Source organism: Vipera berus, assembly GCF_964194415.1.
Source record: "Vipera berus genome assembly, chromosome: 6".
NCBI classification, from domain to species: Eukaryota; Metazoa; Chordata; class Lepidosauria; order Squamata; family Viperidae; genus Vipera; species Vipera berus.
In genome coordinates, this window is record NC_138208.1 from 89,555,646 (window position 1) to 89,573,119 (window position 17,474).

General features: G+C 50.7%; 1 protein-coding gene across 1 annotated transcript; it reads left to right on the forward strand.

The window, feature by feature from the left end:
* Positions 1–6,375: 6,375 nt before the first annotated feature.
* Positions 6,376–15,786, forward strand: LOC308670307 (rab GDP dissociation inhibitor beta-like). The gene is made up of 10 exons (XM_081331763.1): positions 6,376–6,534; positions 6,790–6,889; positions 7,976–8,110; positions 9,791–9,989; positions 10,308–10,439; positions 11,193–11,292; positions 12,698–12,869; positions 13,032–13,176; positions 13,925–13,979; positions 14,515–15,786. The coding sequence occupies exons 1-10, from the start codon at positions 6,391–6,393 to the stop codon at positions 14,668–14,670; spliced, it is 1,338 nt and encodes a 445-aa protein (XP_081187889.1). The 5' UTR covers positions 6,376–6,390; the 3' UTR covers positions 14,671–15,786.
* Positions 15,787–17,474: the final 1,688 nt, after the last annotated feature.

Below are 17,474 nucleotides of genomic sequence, written 5' to 3' on the forward strand. Positions count from 1 at the left end.
CCGGAGCTCAACCGGCAGCTGATTCCATAAAGCCGGGGTGCCCACAGAGAAGGCCCTCCCCCTGGGGGTCACCAGCCGACATTCTCTGACTGGTGGCACCCTGAGGAGGCCCTCTCTGTGGGAGCTTTAGGGCGCGTAGTCCGTTGACGTACGGCCACAGCTGAGCCCCACCTTTACCCTTGCTTAAACCAGGCGGTCGTTAAGTGAGTTTCGCCCCGTTCCGCCATCTCCCTTGCTACAGGTTGTTAAGTGAATCTCTGCGGTTGTTAAGCTAGTCACACGGTTGTTAAATGAATCCGGCTCCCCCCTTCGACTTGGCTTGCCAGAAGGTCGCAAAAGGGGGATCACGTCAGCCCGGGGTGCCGCAACTGTCATAAGTGCATGTCAGTTTCCAAGCCTCTGGAGTTTGATCACGTGACCCTGGGGATGCTGCCACGATTGCAAGTGTGAAAAGGAAGAAATAGGGGAGACGCGATAGCAGCATTCCGGCATTTGAGGGGCTGCCACAAGGAAGAAGGGGGGTGTCAACCTATTCCCCAAAGAACGTGAACAACACGAAGGGACGGATGGAAACCAATCAAGGAGAGAAGCAACCTGGAATTAAGGAGAAACTTCCTAACAGTGAAGACAATTAACCAGTGGAACAGCTTGCCACCAGAAATTGTGGGCGCTCCATCACTGGAGGCTTTTAAGAAGAGACTGGACAGCCGTTTGTCTGAAATGGTACAGGGTTTCCTGCCTGAGCAGGGGGGGGCTGGACTAGATGACCTCTAAGGTCCCTTCCAGCTCTGTTCTGTTCTAAAAAGAGCCATAATCCCCTCTTTTCGGTGCCGTTGCAACTTCGAACTTGTCACTAAATGAACTGTTTGTAAGTTGAGGACGCCTTGTGCCCGCATCTCGCTTTGATTGGAAAAGGGGATCTGGATCTCTGGATTCTGCTGCAAAATTGATTCCCCCCCCCCAAATTAGAACGATCCCAGTCTACAAATGGGCTGCCTGTCTGCTGCTGCTGCTGCTGTTGTCGTTAGTTCTGAAGTCGTGTCTGACCCATCGCGACCCCATGGACCACGTTCCTCCAGGCCTTCCTGTCCTCCACCATCCTCTGGAGTCCGTTTAGGCTCACGCCTCCTGCTTCAGTGACTCCATCCAGCCACCTCATTCTCTGTCGTCCCCTTCTTCTCTCGCCCTCCACATTTCCCAGCATGAGGCTCTTCTCCAGTGAGTCCTTCCTTCTCATTAGGTGGCCAAAGTACTTGAGTTTTAGCTTCAGGATCTGGCCTTCTAAAGAGCAGTCAGGGTTGATCTCCTCTAGGACCGACCGGTTTGATCGCCTTGCAGTCCGAGGGACTCGCAGGAGTCTTCTCCAGCACCAGAGTTCAAAGGCCTCCATTCTTTGGCGCTCGGCCTTCCTTATGGTCCAACTTCAGAATCTGTCTGCTGAGACTCTTGCACATCAGATTTTACAGGCTGCCTCCCTCCCTCGCTTGCTTTGCTCAGGCATAATTGTTCCCCGCCTCCAGTTGAGCAATCTTCCTGTCGCAATTGCGTCTAGGGCCAGGGTGCCAAGTCGTAGCTTTCCTTGCACCCAGCAGCAGTCAAAAAAGACGAAAGAAAAGAAAGAAAAAAGGAGGGCCTTAGCTTAAGCTGCAGGATAAGCCCCGACCATAATTATAAAAGCTTGATTTTCAAGTAAGGGAGGCAGGAAGAGCCAAGGAGGGCAAGAACCGGCTTGACTGCTCTTAGCAAATAACCTCTCTCCTGCCTTTCCCTTCCCTACGCTGGCTTGCAAAACTCTGTCGGGAGGGATTTGCGGGGTGGGGGTTGTCAAACGGGGGCTCCTCCTAAATTGAGGAGGGCCGAGGAATTCCTGGCAGGCGAAGTCCACAAAGTCCCAAAAGTTGCCAAGGTGGCGGAGCCCCGCCATAAATTGGGATTGTTTTGCTCCAGTTGGGTGCTTGCTTGTCCACGTTCTGCTTGGGCATTGTTGTCGCTGCGAAGTCGTGTCCGACCCCTCGCGACCCCGTGGACCGCGTCCCTCCAGGCCTTCCCGTCCTCGACCATCTTCTGGAGTCCATTTAGGCTCACCACGCCTCCTGCTCCGGTGACTCCATCCAGCCACCTCATTCTCTGCAGCCTGGTTCGCTTAATAATACTATTTCACATCGCTTTCTGGGCGACCAGTCGACTCTTTGCACCGTTGCTTTAATTTTATTACGTTTTACCAGCTCGCTAAACGAAAGGACACACACACACAAAAAAGGCCCCCAACCGACGTGATGGCGATCACATCACACACTGGCAAATGTCCTCCTCTCGGCTTCAATACAGGACGTGGGATAACCGGATCCTACTGCAATCTGATTGGCTCGTTGCCAAAGCAAGGTGACACCCGATTGGCTCTCTAAACACTCGTGCTCATTGGCTACAATCGGATGAAGGAAAGCTACCTGAGATCAACCTAAGCAAGTTGAGCTTGCTTTTTCCGGTTATTTGGCTCTTAACCTTTCATAGAATACAGTACAGATAATTGAACAAACTCGGTCGCATTACATTCTTGATTAAATTATCTTTCCATTGATATGGTACTGCTCCAAAAAAAAAAAAAAGTGGTGGTATCAGCCATCAAATCTCAAATTTCCACAATTTTGGCCGCTGCTGTACATTCAGCGTCCTAAATTTTATTTATTTATTTATTTTAATTCCATTTATATCCCGCCCTTCTCCAAAGACTCAGGGCGGCTTACAAGCTTAGCAGTAGCCTTCATTCTATGTATATGCCTGCTTATTAGGGCTTTCACACACACACCCCCAAGCGGCATTATTACAAAGTCAGCTTAATTGCCCCCAACAATCTGGGTCCTCATTTTACCTACCTCGGAAGGATGGAAGGCTGAGTCAACCTTGAGCCTGGCGGGACTCGAACCTGCACTAATTGCAGGCAGCTGGTGTTACTTAAGGAGGCATTAGCCCACTGCTTCACCAAGGCTCTGGGTTGGACTAGAAGACCTCCAAGGTTCCTTTTTTAAAAAATTCCATTTATATCCCGCCCTTCTCCGAAGACTCAGGGCGTCTTACAAGCTTAGCAGTAGCCTTCATTCTATGTATATGCCTGCTTGTTAGGGCTTTCACACACACCCCAAGCGGCATTATTACAAAGTCAGCTTATTGCCCCCAACAATCTGGGTCCTCATTTTACCTACCTGGGAAGGATGGAAGGCTGAGTCAACCTTGAGCCTGGTGGGACTCGAACCTGCACTAATTGCAGAATAGAATTACAGAATAAAATGGAATGGAATGGAATAGACCAGACCAGAACAGAACAGAACAGAACAGAACAGAACAGAACAGATAAATCAAAAGTGAACTCAGCTCACCTCACAAAGGCTGCTACCTCCTAACCTGCCAGATCGTAGGCAAAACTCACCTGAGCGGCTGAGGAGCAAAATGGCCTTTCCTTTGAGATCATTTGCAATCCGGGGCTTCCAAGACGAAGGAAGAAAACAGAGTCACGCTTTATCCCAAGTGGGGGAGAAATCTTACCGGCTGCCTGCTTTGTAACCCCATGCCTTGCAATTTTTTGTCTTCCCGGGCCAACAGCAACAGCTTTCCTTCCGTGCCAATGTGGCAAGGAGAGTTGGCCTCCTAATCCAGCTGGCCCTTTGTCAGAAATATATTTATGGTGGATCAGAGGATTTGATAATATAATAATAATAAAAGTTGGAAGGGACCTTGGAGGTCATCTAGTCCAACCGCCCCCCCCCCGGCAGGAAACCCTATATACCATTTCAGACAAATGGCTGTCCAGTCTCTTCTTAAAAACTTCCAGTGTTGGAGCATTCGCCGCTTCTGGAGGCAGGTGGTTCCACTGGCTAATTGTTCTCGCTGTCAGGAAATTTCATCCTTAGTTCCAGGTTGTTTCAGAGTGGAGACAGTCCTAGGCTTAACCAGTCCTTCAGACGCCTCCATTGTTCCCGTTCTCTCCCGCTTACACCATGAAAAGGGGGGAAAAAAGAAAAAGAAATGGAGGTTTAGGACACAACTTATTTTGAGTGAGAAGCTTCTTGACTTGTTGTAAGCCAAGGTTGTAAGTCAATGGTTGTAAGTCCAGTGTAGTTGCTTTATTGTAGTGCACCTACAGACAGAATCTTGCCAGATGAAAGCAATTATTTGCCTGTTAGGAACACACTGTGACTTGCTGGGTTAGGGTCTGACCTTGCTCTATTCCGGCTCAGGAATTCTGGGAGTTGAAGTCCACGAGTCATGAGGGGGCCATAGTTCTCCCATGCTGGCTGAGGAATTCTGGGAGTTGAAGTCCATGAGTCATGAGGGGGCCATAGTTCCCCCATGCTGGCTCAGGAATTCTGGGAGTTGAAGTCCAGGAGTCATGAGGGGGCCATAGTTCCCCCATGCTGGCTCAGGAATTCTGGGAGCTGAAGTCCACGAGTCATGAGGGGGCCATAGTTCCCCCATGCTGGCTCAGGAATTCTGGGAGCTGAAGTCCGTGAGTCATGAAGGGGCCATAGTTCCCCCATGCTGGCTCAGGAATTCTGGGAGTTGAAGTCCACGAGTCATGAGGGGGCCATAGTTCCCCCATGCTGGCTCAGGAATTCTGGGAGCTGAAGACCACGAGTCATAAAGGGGGCCATAGTTCCCCCATGCTGGCTGAGGAATTCTGGGAGTTGAAGTCCATGAGTCATGAGGGGGCCATAGTTCCCCCATGCTGGCTCAGGAATTCTGGGAGTTGAAGTCCAGGAGTCATGAGGGGGCCATAGTTCCCCCATGCTGGCTCAGGAATTCTGGGAGTTGAAGTCCACGAGTCATGAGGGGGCCATAGTTCCACCATGCTGGCTCAGGAATTCTGGGAGTTGAAGTCCGTGAGTCATGAAGGGGCCATAGTTCCCCCATGCTGGCTCAGGAATTCTGGGAGTTGAAGTCCACGAGTCATGAAGGGGCCATAGTTCCCCCATGCTGGCTCAGGAATTCTGGGAGCTGAAGTCCACGAGTCATGAGGGGGCCATAGTTCCCCCATGCTGGCTCAGGAATTCTGGGAGCTGAAGTCCACGAGTCATAAAGGGGGCCATAGTTCCCCCATGCTGGCTCAGGAATTCTGGGAGTTGAAGTCCACGAGTCATGAGGGGGCCATAGTTCCCCCATGCTGGCTCAGGAATTCTGGGAGTTGAAGTCCACGAGTCATAAAAGAGACAATCCAAGTCCAGCTGTCTCTTTGCACCCTGGCAAAGATTTGCCCCTCCCTCTTGCGAATCTGGACTACAGCCTAACACAACAGCCGGGCTTTATAGAGGAAGTGTGGCAGGGCTTGAGGTGGGGGCCGCATCAGAAGGCAGGAAGGCAGAGAATAACATAGAACAGATGTAGGCAACCGTGGCTCTTTTATGACTCGTGGACTTCAACTCCCAGAATTCCTGAGCCAGCATGGAGGAACTATGGCCCCCTCATGACTCGTGGACTTCAACTCCCAGAATTCCTGAGCCAGCATGGTGGAACTATGGCCCACTCATGACTCGTGGACTTCAACTCCCAGAATTCCTGAGCCAGCATAGGGGAAACTTTGGCCCCTTCATGACTTGGGGACTTCAACTCCCAGAATTCCTGAGCCAGCATGGTGGAACTATGGCCCCCTCATGACTCGTGGACTTCAACTCCCAGAATTCCTGAGCCAGCATGGGGGGAACTTTGGCCCCTTCATGACTTGGGGACTTCAACTCCCAGAATTCCTGAGCCAGCATGACTCAGCTTGGAAACCTCTCCCTTTCCCCTCAGCATGGCTGGCTCAGGAATTCTGGGAGTTGAAGTCCACAAGTCATGAAGGGGCCATAGTTGCCCCATGCTGGCTCAGGGATTCTGGGAGTTGGAAGTCCACGAGTCATAAAAGAGCCCAGGTGGCCTACCCCTGACATAGAATAACGGAGCTGGAAGGGACCTTGGAGGTCTTCTAGTTGAGCCCCCTGCTCGAGCTGGGGACCCCCATACCATTTCAGACAAGCAAAAACCACCAGGAAAGACCCCGGTGGACCTTAAGGCCTGACATCCATCCCGGAGCTCAGAATTCTGTGTTCAGCGCACCCTCTAGCGCAGGGGTCTTCAAACGTGGCTCCTTTTAAAACTTGTGGACTTCAACTCCCAGATTTCCTCAGCCAGGTCTTCAAACGTGGCCCCTTTTAAGACTTGTGGACTTCAACTCCCAGCTGGCTGAGGAATTCTGGGAGTTGAAGTCCACAAGTGGCCAAGTTTGAAGACCCCTGCGCTAGCAATTGGACGGGTCAGCTGAAATGGACTCTTCCGTGGCAACCCCCAGCCTGGAGAGCAGGCCTGCTTCCCCCTTAAGCCGCACTCCTTCCTGTGGGGGGACTTGGGTGCAGGTCACGATCCATGGGGGGGTTCTTGATTTTTTTCTGCTCTCTGCAGGAATGCATCCTCTCTGGCATCATGTCCGTGAATGGCAAAAAGGTCCTGCACATGGATCGCAACGCTTACTATGGAGGGGAAAGTGCTTCTATTACACCCCTGGAAGATGTGAGTGTCCTTCCCTCCCTCCCTCCCTCCCTCCCTCCTTTCTTTCTTTCTTTCTTTCTTTCTTTCTTTCTTTCTTTCTTTCTTTCTTTCTTTCTTTCTTTCTTCTTCTTTCCTTCAGCTACCTAGATCAACCTTTCTTTCCCCCTTTCCCTTCTGGTTCCCTTCTGATTCTGGTCAGTTTACAGATTTTTTTTTCCTGGGTGGGTGAAGTGCCCAACCCCTCTTAACTCCGCGTCCCCTTCTTCTTCTTAAAAGCTGTACAAAAGGTTTTCCATGCCAGGAGTGGTCCCAGAGTCGATGGGCCGAGGAAGAGACTGGAACGTCGACCTGATTCCCAAATTCCTTATGGCCTGTGGTGAGTGGCTAGAAACGGCCTTGGCTACTTTCTTCTCCTGCTAGAAATAAAACGGGTTTTTCTTTACTTCTTTTGTGTCTCGGGCCTCCGAAAATACTACAGCACACACGGCTGCATGATGGATTTCCTTTATTGATCGCGCAGGTGGGCCTCACTGTTTGGCTATGTTTTCGCAGGAAAAAGCCATTTCTCAAGCCCCTTCTTATTCAAAACACGTCTCTGGAGCGAGCGTGCTGTTTTCAGCTTTGAATTATATCAAATCTGACACCAGAAACAGACTAACAGATGACCTGAGAGCTGCATGTGTTGCTTTCAAACTTACAAAGTATAAGCCAAGGTTAGGCAAATTATCAGCAGGCATACAACAGCAAAAATCACATTGTTCAAAAGCGTGCTAAATGCAGACTTTTACCTTTCAGCAAAAAGTTCCTTGTGTCATTGAAAGCTTTGCCATTGTGTTTTTCTTTTAAGGGAAAAGGCGTTAATGTCTGAGTTGTTTTTGGTAAACTCAACCCTCCGTATTCTGATTAAATTGCCAGGTTGGCCCTTGGTGCATAAATAAGTGGGTTTGGGGTTGCAGTTGGGGCACTTGGTCTCTAAAAGGTTCGCCGTCACTGCTCTAAAATAAGGCGAAGGGCCAGCCATCTGCAAGGAGTATAAATCCTCCCATACCCCGCCCTCCAGTCAGAGCTGAAGAAGCTTCTTGGATGAGAAGCGAAACGTCTTCAAGGAAAAACAAAAAAAATCCAGTTGCCTCTTGAAAAAAAGCACCTTTGGCATGAAAGGAGGTGGGGGCTTTCAGGGGGCTAATCAGCCCCCCCCCCCGGCTGCATGTTCCTCTGGACACCCCTGGCCATGTTTTGAGTCTTTTCTGGAAGGCCAGGAGGGTGAGGACTAGCCTCTTGCGGGGGCAGGATAGGAGAGAATGTTGCACAGAGTGGGGGCAAAGACAGAGAAGGCTTCCTTCCTGGACCCCCACCAGCCCAGAGTTCTTGAACTCTCGGCGTTTGCCTGCCCGACTGGGCTCATACTGGGTAATCCATACTGGACCCTTTTTCTTTTTTTTTCATTTTTTGTCCCCTGCAGGTCAGCTGGTCAAGATGCTGCTGTACACGGAGGTCACTCGCTACCTGGACTTCAAGGTGATCGAAGGCAGCTTCGTCTACAAGGGTGGGAAGATCTACAAGGTCCCTTCGACCGAAGCGGAAGCTCTCGCCTCCAGTAAGCCGATGGGTCTTTCTCTCGATGGATCCCACCAGTGGGTTACAGTGTGGGTCACAAGATCATTGCATTGGTAGGCCTCGGTTGAGTCCCCGTTTTTTGTTGATGAGCAAGATGGTTGGTCAGGGACAGGTTTCTGATTCCGTGCCAGCCAGTGGACCCGGCAGTTGAGTCTGGGGGATCGGAGGAGGAGGAGGAGGAAGAGGGGCCTGGAGAGCCATCAGAGTCGGAGGAAGGCTCTGATGAGCTCCAGGACTTACAATCTGAGGAAGAGCCTGCCCCCTCCACTTGTGCTCAGGCTGAGACCCAGCTGTGCTGGGAAGCTGAGTCAGACTCTGAGGACTCACAGCTGGAAGACATCATAGAGGCTCATAAACTCCGACAGGCAACCAGAGCAGGACAGAGGGAGGCAATGGGGTGACTCCAAGGGCGGAGGAGAAAGCATTGAGAAAGCCACACCTGGGTGCTGTGTAATAAAAAGGGAAGGTGTGGGCGGTGCTGGTTGCTCAAGGCAACCATTGGCAAAGGACTCCAGTTTTTTTTTTAAAATCCCATTTATATCCCGCCCTTCTCCGAAGACTCAGGGCGGCTTACAATCTAAAGCACAAATCAATGTGCTTAGTTTGGTGGGATCATGTTTCGTTTGCCTGGCCCGTGAACAATTCTCCGTTTGAATCGTGTTTTGTTTGCCTTTGCTTTTGGGACATTTTGCAGGTCTGCAAATAATACATGATCTCAGGTCTGCAAATAATATTTTCCTGCGTTTCCAGCCCACTTGTTGGAAGAGGGGTTGGTCATGGTGAGTTAACAAGGACTCACGTAGGCTGGGACAGAACAGACTTTGGGTCCCATTTTACGATCTTTCTTGCCACTGTTAAGCGAATCACTGCAGTTAGGTTCTTAACACGGTTGTTAAATGAATCACTCCAGTTCTTAACACTGTTCTTAAGTGAATCCGGCCTCTCCCATTGATTTTGCTGGGGAGTTGGTCGCAAAAGGAGATCACATGAGCCCGGCACACCGTGCAGCCGTCATAAATGCATCCCACTTGCCGGTTTTGATCGCGTCACCGTGGGGATGCTGCAGTGGCCTTAAATGTGAAAAACAGTCCTACGTCACATTTTTTTTTCAGTGCCGTCACTAAGCAAATGGTTATAAGTTGAGGAATCCCTATACTGCAAAGCAATCTCCAGTTGGGATGGGGGGGAAACTGGCCAGAGCCCACATTTCTGCTCGTCTCCAAGCTCGTGGACTTCAACTCCCAGAATTCCTTATCCAGTCATGCTGAGGGGAAAAGGAAAGGTTTCCATACTGAGCCATGATGGCTGAGGAATTCTGGGAGTTGAAGTCCCCAAGTCATGAAGGGGCCATAGTTCCCCATGCTGGCTCAGGAATTCTGGGAGTTGAAGTCCACCAGTCCTAAAAGAGCCAAGGTGGCCTACCCTTGGCCTAGGCCGCTTTATGACTCGTGGACTTCAACTCCCAGAATTCCTGATCCAGCCATGCTGAGGGAAAAGGGAAAGGTTTCCAAGCTGAGCCACGCTGGATCAGGAATTCTGGGAGTTGAAGTCCACCAGTCACAAAAGAGCCAAGGTTGCCTATCCCTGGACTAGAACAAGCCAGGATAGAAGCGCGCATTTTTCACTCCTGATCACTCAGAGGGCTGTTTTCCCTTTGAAGGTTTGATGGGCCTGTTTGAGAAAAGACGCTTCCGGAAGTTTCTGGTCTACGTGGCCAACTTTGACGAGAACGACGCCCGCACCTTCGAAGGGGTGGACCCCAAGAAGACCACCATGCGCGATGTCTACAAGAAATTTGATCTCGGCCAGGATGTGATTGACTTCACGGGCCACGCCCTGGCCCTGTACAGGACGGATGAGTAAGTGAGAGGGATACCCCTCCCCACCTCGCCTGTGTTGTCCCCCACTTCATCTGAACCAGGGCACTATGGCGACTTTACAACCTGGGAGTTGTAGTCGCCAGGTTATATTGGCCCACCCATGATCTCAACTCTCTTTCTTTCTTTCTTTCTTTCTTTCTTTCTTTCTTTCTTTCTTTCTTTCTTTCTTTCTTTCTTTCTTTTTCTTTCTTTCTTTCTTTCTTTTTCTTTCTTTCTTTCTTTCTTTCTTTCTTTCTTTCTTTCTTTCTTTCTTTCTTTCTCTCTTTCCTTCCTTCCTTCCTTCCTTCCTTCCTTCAGCTACCTAGATCAACCTTGCCAAGAAACCATCAACAGGATCAAACTGTACAGCGAGTCTTTGGCGAGATATGGCAAAAGTCCCTACCTCTATCCTCTCTATGGCTTGGGCGAGCTTCCGCAAGGATTTGCCAGGTGAGACCTTCGCTGGGTGGAGAGGAAGTTGTTTGGGCTGCCAGGTCCAATTAACAGCCTTTTATTTTATAATAATAGTAATAATAATAATAGTAATAATAACAACAACAGCAACAATGTTGGAGGGGACCTTGGAGGTCATCTCGTCCAACCCCCTGCTCAGGCAGGAAACCCTAAACCAGGGGTAGGCAACCTCGGCTCTTTTATGACTCATGGACGTCAACTCCCAGAATTCCTGAACCAGCCATGCTGAGGGGAAAAGGAGAGGTTTCCACGCTTGCTGGCTCAGGAATTCTGGGAGTTGAAGTCCATGAGTCATAAAAGAGCCGAGGTTGCCTACCCCTGCCCTATACCATTTCGGACAAATGGCTGTCCCATCTTTTCTTAAAAACTTCCAGTGTTGGAGCATTCACAGCTTCTGGAGGCAAGGAGTTCCACTGGTTAATTGTCCTCATTGTCAGGAAATCTCTCCTTAGTTCTAGGTTGCTTCTCTCCTTGGTTAGTTTCCATCCGTTGCTTCTTGTCCTGCCTTCAGGTGCTTTGGAGAATAGCTTGACTGCCTCTTCTTTGGGGCAGCCCCTGAGATATTGGAAGACTGCTATCCTGTCCCCCCTCGTCCTTCTTCGTTAAACTAGACCTGCCCAATTCCAACCACCGTTCCTTGTATGTTTTAGCCTCCGGTCCCCTGATCATCTTCGTTGCTCTTCTCTGCACTCTTTCTCGCTACTCGTTTTTTTTTTGCTTTGTTGACAGGCTAAGTGCCATCTACGGAGGGACCTACATGTTGAACAAGCCCATTGAAGAGATTGTCGTAGAGAACGGCAAAGTCGTCGGGGTGAAATCGGAAGGAGAGGTAGAGTGAGGCTGGGGTTTTTTTGGGGGGGGGATTTTTCCCCTCTGCTCCGGGGAAAGCAGTCGTGGGAAAGAGCTGAAACGGGATTAACAACTGGTGGTTCATCTCTCCCTCTTTTCCGCGCCTCATGCCTAAAAACCTTGCGCCTTCTTTCCAAAGCGCCCCAAGGTTTTCTTTTTAATATTAAGGAATCGATTGGCAGATCAGGGATGGTTTCGTCATCCAATCAGGGCAACATCACCGGTGCTAGGAGGCAGTGTGTGTGTGTCGGGGTGCTGTGCAGAGGAAGAAAATCTTTATCTTTATCTTTATTATATTTATATACCGTCCTTGGTGCTCTCTAAATTGGGTTGTTTGCTTGCGACCCAACTTGGGAACATCCTCAGCTGTCAATAACACCCTCAGACAAACCATCAATCAGTAACCAACAGTCTAATCAAGGGACACCCCCACCCCCCAAGAACACTCCCACCAACGCTGACAGGGCAAGCCATTGGTATATAAACAGAGAAAAGCCCCCACCCTTCTAGTAGCTGATGATGTCACCTATTTGGGTCAGGAAATGTTTGGAAGGAAACAAGTTCCCAGAGCACCAAAGATTGTTATTCCTCCTCCTCTTCCTCCTCCTCACACACCCCACTCCCTTCTAACACTGATGATGTTCCCTACATGGGTCATGAAACGTCTGCAAGAAGACCACCCAGCTCAGAGAGCACCAAGGATCCCACAGTCCTCCTCCTCCTCCTCACTCCCTCCCTTCTAGCACTGATGATGTTACTTTGTAGAGCCTTGGTGGAGCAGTGGGCTAATGCCTCCTTAAGTAACACCAGCTGCCTGCAATTAGTGCAGGTTCGAGTCCCACCAGGCTCCAGGTTGACTCAGCCTTCCATCCTTCCGAGGTAGGTAAAATGAGGACCCAGATTGTTGGGGGCAATTAAGCTGACTTTGTAATAATGCCGCTTGGTGTGTGTGTGTCAAAGCCCTAATAAGCAGGCATATACATAGAATGAAGGCTACTGCTAAGCTTGTAAGCCGCCCTGAGTCTTCGGAGAAGGGCGGGATATAAATGGAATTAAAATTAAAAAAATAAAAAAATAAAAAAATTGTTGGGTCATGAAACATCTGCAAGAAAACCACCCAGCTCAGAGAGCACCCAGGAAACCACAGTCCTCCCCCTCCTCCTCCTCCCTCCCCTGCAACCCCCCCCCCCTTCCTTCCAGCACTGAGGATGTTCCCTGGTTGGGTCTGCAAGGAAACCACCCAGCTCAGAGAGCACCCAGGATCCCCACGGTTCTGCCCTGAGCTACTACCCACGTTCTCTCCGGGATCCGCCCGTGTCTTCTGCCATTCTCCATCCCTCGGTGGTCTCCAACCTCTTCCCCCTCTCCCCCCCCCCCGGCCGCAGATCGCCCGTTGCAAGCAGCTCATCTGCGACCCCAGCTACGTCCCAGACCGGGTGAAGAAAACGGGCAAGGTGATCCGGGTGATCTGCATCCTGAACCACCCGATCCGGAACACCAACGATGCCAACTCCTGCCAGATCATCATTCCCCAAAACCAAGTCAACAGGAAGTCGGGTAAGACTCGGGAGGAAGCAAATCTGGCCCTCGGGGTGCGGCGGCAGGGAGGGGGTAGAATCCCTCGGTCGAAGCCCTTGCCAGTTTTGCGGCTTTTGTCTCCGTGCCTTTATGGGGAGGTTTTGCCACCGTTGTGTGTCTTTTTTCTTTTTCTTTTTAAAGACATCTACGTCTGCATGATCTCGTCCGCCCACAACGTGGCAGCCCAGGGGAAGTACATTGCCATTGTGAGCACCACCGTGGAGACGAACAATCCTGAGAAGGAGATCAGGCCCGCCATGGACCTCCTGGAGCCCATCGAGGAGAAGTAAGGCTGCCTGCCGGGTTGGGGCCGAGTCGGGCTACTCGTGCCTTTCTTCCCCCCCCCCCACCTCCCCTAAGCCTGGGGGATTCTGGGAGTGGAAGTCCCCGGGTCTTCCAAGTTGCCGAGGTTGAGGAACACCAAGGCTCAGAAGAAAGAAGAGGACAGAGCACAAGGCCTCACCTCACAGGAAGGGTCCAGCTATAGTTGTTTCCAGGAGGCCGCTGGACTTGTTCTTTTTTGAAGAGGTTTCGCTTCTCGTCCCAGAAGCTTCCTCCGCTAGGGCTGGATGGTGAGGGATGGGAGGATCCCGTCCGAACAGAAGGAAGCTTCTGGGATGAGAAGCGAAACCTCTTCGAAGAAAAAACAAGAAAAGTCCAGCGGCTTCCTGGAAAAAAGAAAAAAAAGCAACTTTGGGACAGCCATGACTTGGGAGGATGGAGAATCTCCACGGACTTTGAAAGACAGGTGGGCTCCCAGAGCTGGCTGGGGAATTCTGGGAGTTGAAGTCCACCAGTCTTACAACTTTGCCAAGGCTGTGGACACCCCTGTCTTAACTCCATGAGATCAAAATGCATCCGATTTGGGGTTTTGCCAAACTCCCAACCCATCGGAGGCATCAGACAGAAATCCCGATATATAGTGTGAAATAAAACCAATTTTGTTGTTGTTGTTGTTGTTGTTGTTGGGTAGGCTGACCACCCTGTTGGCTGAAATCTTCCTGGATTGATCTTCTCTTTCTCCTTCCTTGTAGGTTTGTTAGCGTCAGCGACATGTTTTCCCCAACCGACCTGGGCAGAGAAAGCCAGGTTGGTATGAAGACCGGGTGGGGTGGGGTGGGGGTAGGAGGAAAGCCCCCAACCCCGTTTATGCACCGGTCCTTCCATTTAATTTGTTTCTGATTTTGATGCTTCGTATTTTCATCTTTTTTTTTTGGTCGCGTTTAATTGCCTAATTAAATAATGAGAAGGGTGGAAGGGAAGGAGAGAGAGAGAGAGAGGGAGGGAAGAAGAGGACAAAGGATGGAAGGATGGATTTGGGAAAAGAGGAAGGAGGGAAGAAAGGAAAGGAAGTTTGGAAGGAAGGATTTGGGAAGAGGGAAAGGGAGGACAGAAGGAGAGAACAAAGGGAAGAAGGAAGGAGAAAGGCAGGAAAGAAGGGAGGGAGGGAGGAAGAGGAGGAAGGATGGATTGGGGAAGAGGGAAATGAGGGAAGGAAGATCCAGAAAGGAGAGAGAGAAAAGAGGAAAAGAAAAGGAAGAAAGAGAAAGAGAAAGGAAAGAAAAAGAAAAACGCAAACTCTGATAGCGACAGCCACCCTCTGCCCTTTTTCCACGTCGGCCAGATCTTTATCTCCCGCACCTACGACGCCACCACCCACTTTGAGACCACCTGCGACGACATCAAGGACATTTACAAGAGGATGATGGGCTCCGAGTTCGACTTTGAAGAGATGAAGCGGAAGAAGAACGACATCTACGGAGAGGAGGAGCAGCAGTGAACGGGGCCTGGACGTCTCTCACCCCCCCCTGCCCCGCCCCCCCGGCTCTCGGCCGCTGGCCACCCCCGCACGGAGGACCTTTTTAAGCTGAGCGCCATACGCAGCTCACCGTTGTAAGGCCCTGTTCCCTTCCTTCCTTCCATCCTCCCTCCCTCCCTCCTGCTCTCCTTCCTTCCTTCCTTCCTTCCTTCCTTCCTTCCTTCCATCCTCCCTCCCTCCCTCCCTTCCTCCCTTCCTTCCTTCCATCCTTCATTCCTTCCATCCTCCCTCCCTCCTGCTCCCCTGCCTCCCTCCCTCCCTCCCTTCCTTCCTTCCTTCCTTCCATCCTCCCTCCCTCCCTCCTGCTCTCCTTCCTTCCTTCCTTCCTTCCTTCCATCCATCCTCCCTCCCTCCCTCCCTCTCTGCCCTCCCTTCCCGAATCACATCTCTTCAGATTGAAAGGAGCCTGCACTGCTCAAAACCTCCCTTCCTCTTTTTTCCGATATAATCATGTGTCCATTTCAGGTTGCGGTGTTGTAACACCCACAACTCTCTCTAACTCTCGCTAACTCTGCTCTCAGCCCTTTGAAAAAAGAAAGAAAAGAAGAAGAAAAAATAGCCGGCCGGTTCCAGAGTGTGTTTGTGTGTGTGTGGGGAAAACGGGACACGAGGACCACCAACCCGGGGGGGGGGTTGTGTCTCTGCTAGCTTTCTCCTTTCCCCCCCCCCAGGCTACCATCTTTTTTTCTCCAAACTCCTGGCGGTCCACGCGCCCATATCAGCTTCCCCACCCCCTACCCCCCCCCCAAAAAAAAGTAAATATAAAATCCCATTTCATGCGGCCAAAAGTTCCCGTCGAATCTGCTGTCCTGGCAAAAGCTGCCTTCCGGTTGCCCACCCTTAAGCGGCAGCTCGTAAAAACAAAAAAAATCCCCAACAATTTTGGGTTGTGCTTTTTTTTTTCTTGTTTGTTTGTTTAAATCTCCCCTCCTTAAAATCTCCCCGTCCCTAAGCTTCTCAAAACTTGTTTACATCTGTTGGGACACAACTGCGCCACGAGGCTTCTGTTTGTGTTTTAAAAGTGCTACTAATAAAAAAAAAACCCGAAAAACGAAAAAAACGGTGCCAGCACGAAAATGCCGGCGTGGGCAAGTCCTCTGTGTGTTTGTGTGTGCGCGCGTGTGTGCGTCTCTTCCGTCGTCTGCGTTTCGGGACCGTCTGGCTGGACTGCACTTTTTTTTTTGGGCAGTATTGGCTGGAGGGAGGCTGAGGTTTGGTCAAGCGGAGGGGAAAAGGTGGTGCGTTATTTTCTGTGCTGCCAAGTAAAACCAGTGCACTGATGATGTTGCCTAGTTGGGTCACCAAACGTCTGCAAGGAAACCACCAAGCTCAGAGAGCACCACTCCCTTCCAATACTGAAGATGTTACCTAGTTGGGTCGTGAAACGTCTGCAAGAAAATCACCCAGCTCAGAGACACCAAGGAGCCCACAGTCCTCCTTCTCTTCATCCTTCTCTTCCTCTTCCTCCTTTCTGCAAACCCCCACTCCCTTCTAATACTGAAGATGTTACCTAGTTGGGTTGTGAAATGTCTGCAAGAAAATCACCCAGCTCAGAGACACCAGGGACCCCCACAGTTCTTCTTTCCTTCCTTCCTTCTCCTTTCCACTCCTTTCTAGCAGCGATGATCTCTAGTTGGGTCATGAAACGTCTGCAAGGAAACCACCCAGCTCAGAGAGCACCAGGGACCCCACAGTCCTCCTTCTCTTTATCCTTCTCTTCTTCCTCCTTTCTGCAAACCCCCCTCCCTTCTAATACTGATGATGTTACCTAGTTGGGTTGTGAAACGTCTGCAAGAAAACCACCCAGCTCAGAGAGCACCAAGGACCCCACAGTCTTCCTCCACCTAGCTCTGATGATGTTCTCTAGTTGGGTCATGAAACGTCTGCAAGAAAACCACCCAGCTCAGAGAGCCCCGAAGGACCCCACAGTCCTCCCCCCTCCTCTCCACAAACCCCCCTCCCTTCTAGCACTGATGATGTTGCCTAGTTGGGTCATGAAACGTCTGCAAGGAAACCACCCAGCTCAGAGAGCACCAAGGACCCCACAGTCCTCCTTCTCTTTATCCTTCTCCTCCTCTTCCTCCTTTCTGCAAACCCCCCTCCCTTCTAATACTGATGATGTTCTCTAGTTGGGTTGTGAAACGTCTGCAAGGAAACCACCCAGCTCAGAGAGCACCAAGGACCCCACAGTCCTTCCTTCTCCTTTCCACTCCTTTCTAGCAGCGATGATGTTCTCTAGTTGGGTCGTGAAACGTCTGCAAGAAAACCACCCAGCTCAGAGAGCACCAAGGACCCCACAGTCCTTCCTCCACCTATCTCTGATGATGTTATCTAGTTGGGTCATGAAATGTCTGCAAGAAAACCCCACAGTCCTCTGTGGGTCCCCACTACAAACATCTCAGCAGAAGAAGCCCGTCCCCTCACACAAGCAAAGGAGAAGGACATGAGGCCCGTGTGTGTCTGTGTCTGTGTGTCTCTCTTCCCCCCCCCCCCACTCCATTCCTAGACTCATTATAACCAAGAGGTTGATCGGGCTAATGGCCAGTTTACTCTGAGTTCTAGTTCTACCTTTGGCATGAAACCCAGTTGGTGACTTTGGGCCAGTCCCTCTTGGCCCAACCCACCTCACAGGGTTGTTGTGAGGAAAACAGGAGGAAGGAAGGGATATCTTTTTATGTTCACCGCCTTGAGTTAACCTATAAAGCAGGGGTCTTCCAACTTGGCCCTTTTGCGACTTGTGGACTTTAATTCCTCAGATCTGGCTG

Bases quoted from the DNA above. Each gene is read 5' to 3' on its own strand.
- LOC308670307 (XM_081331763.1), top strand. From the start codon at position 6,391: ATGGGGGGGTTCTTGATTTTTTTCTGCTCTCTGCAGGAATGCATCCTC. The intron at 9,990-10,307 runs GTAAGTGAGAGG...TCCTTCCTTCAG, and splicing joins GCCCTGTACAGGACGGATGA to CTACCTAGATCAACCTTGCC. The intron at 11,293-12,697 runs GTAGAGTGAGGC...CCCCGGCCGCAG, and splicing joins GGGTGAAATCGGAAGGAGAG to ATCGCCCGTTGCAAGCAGCT.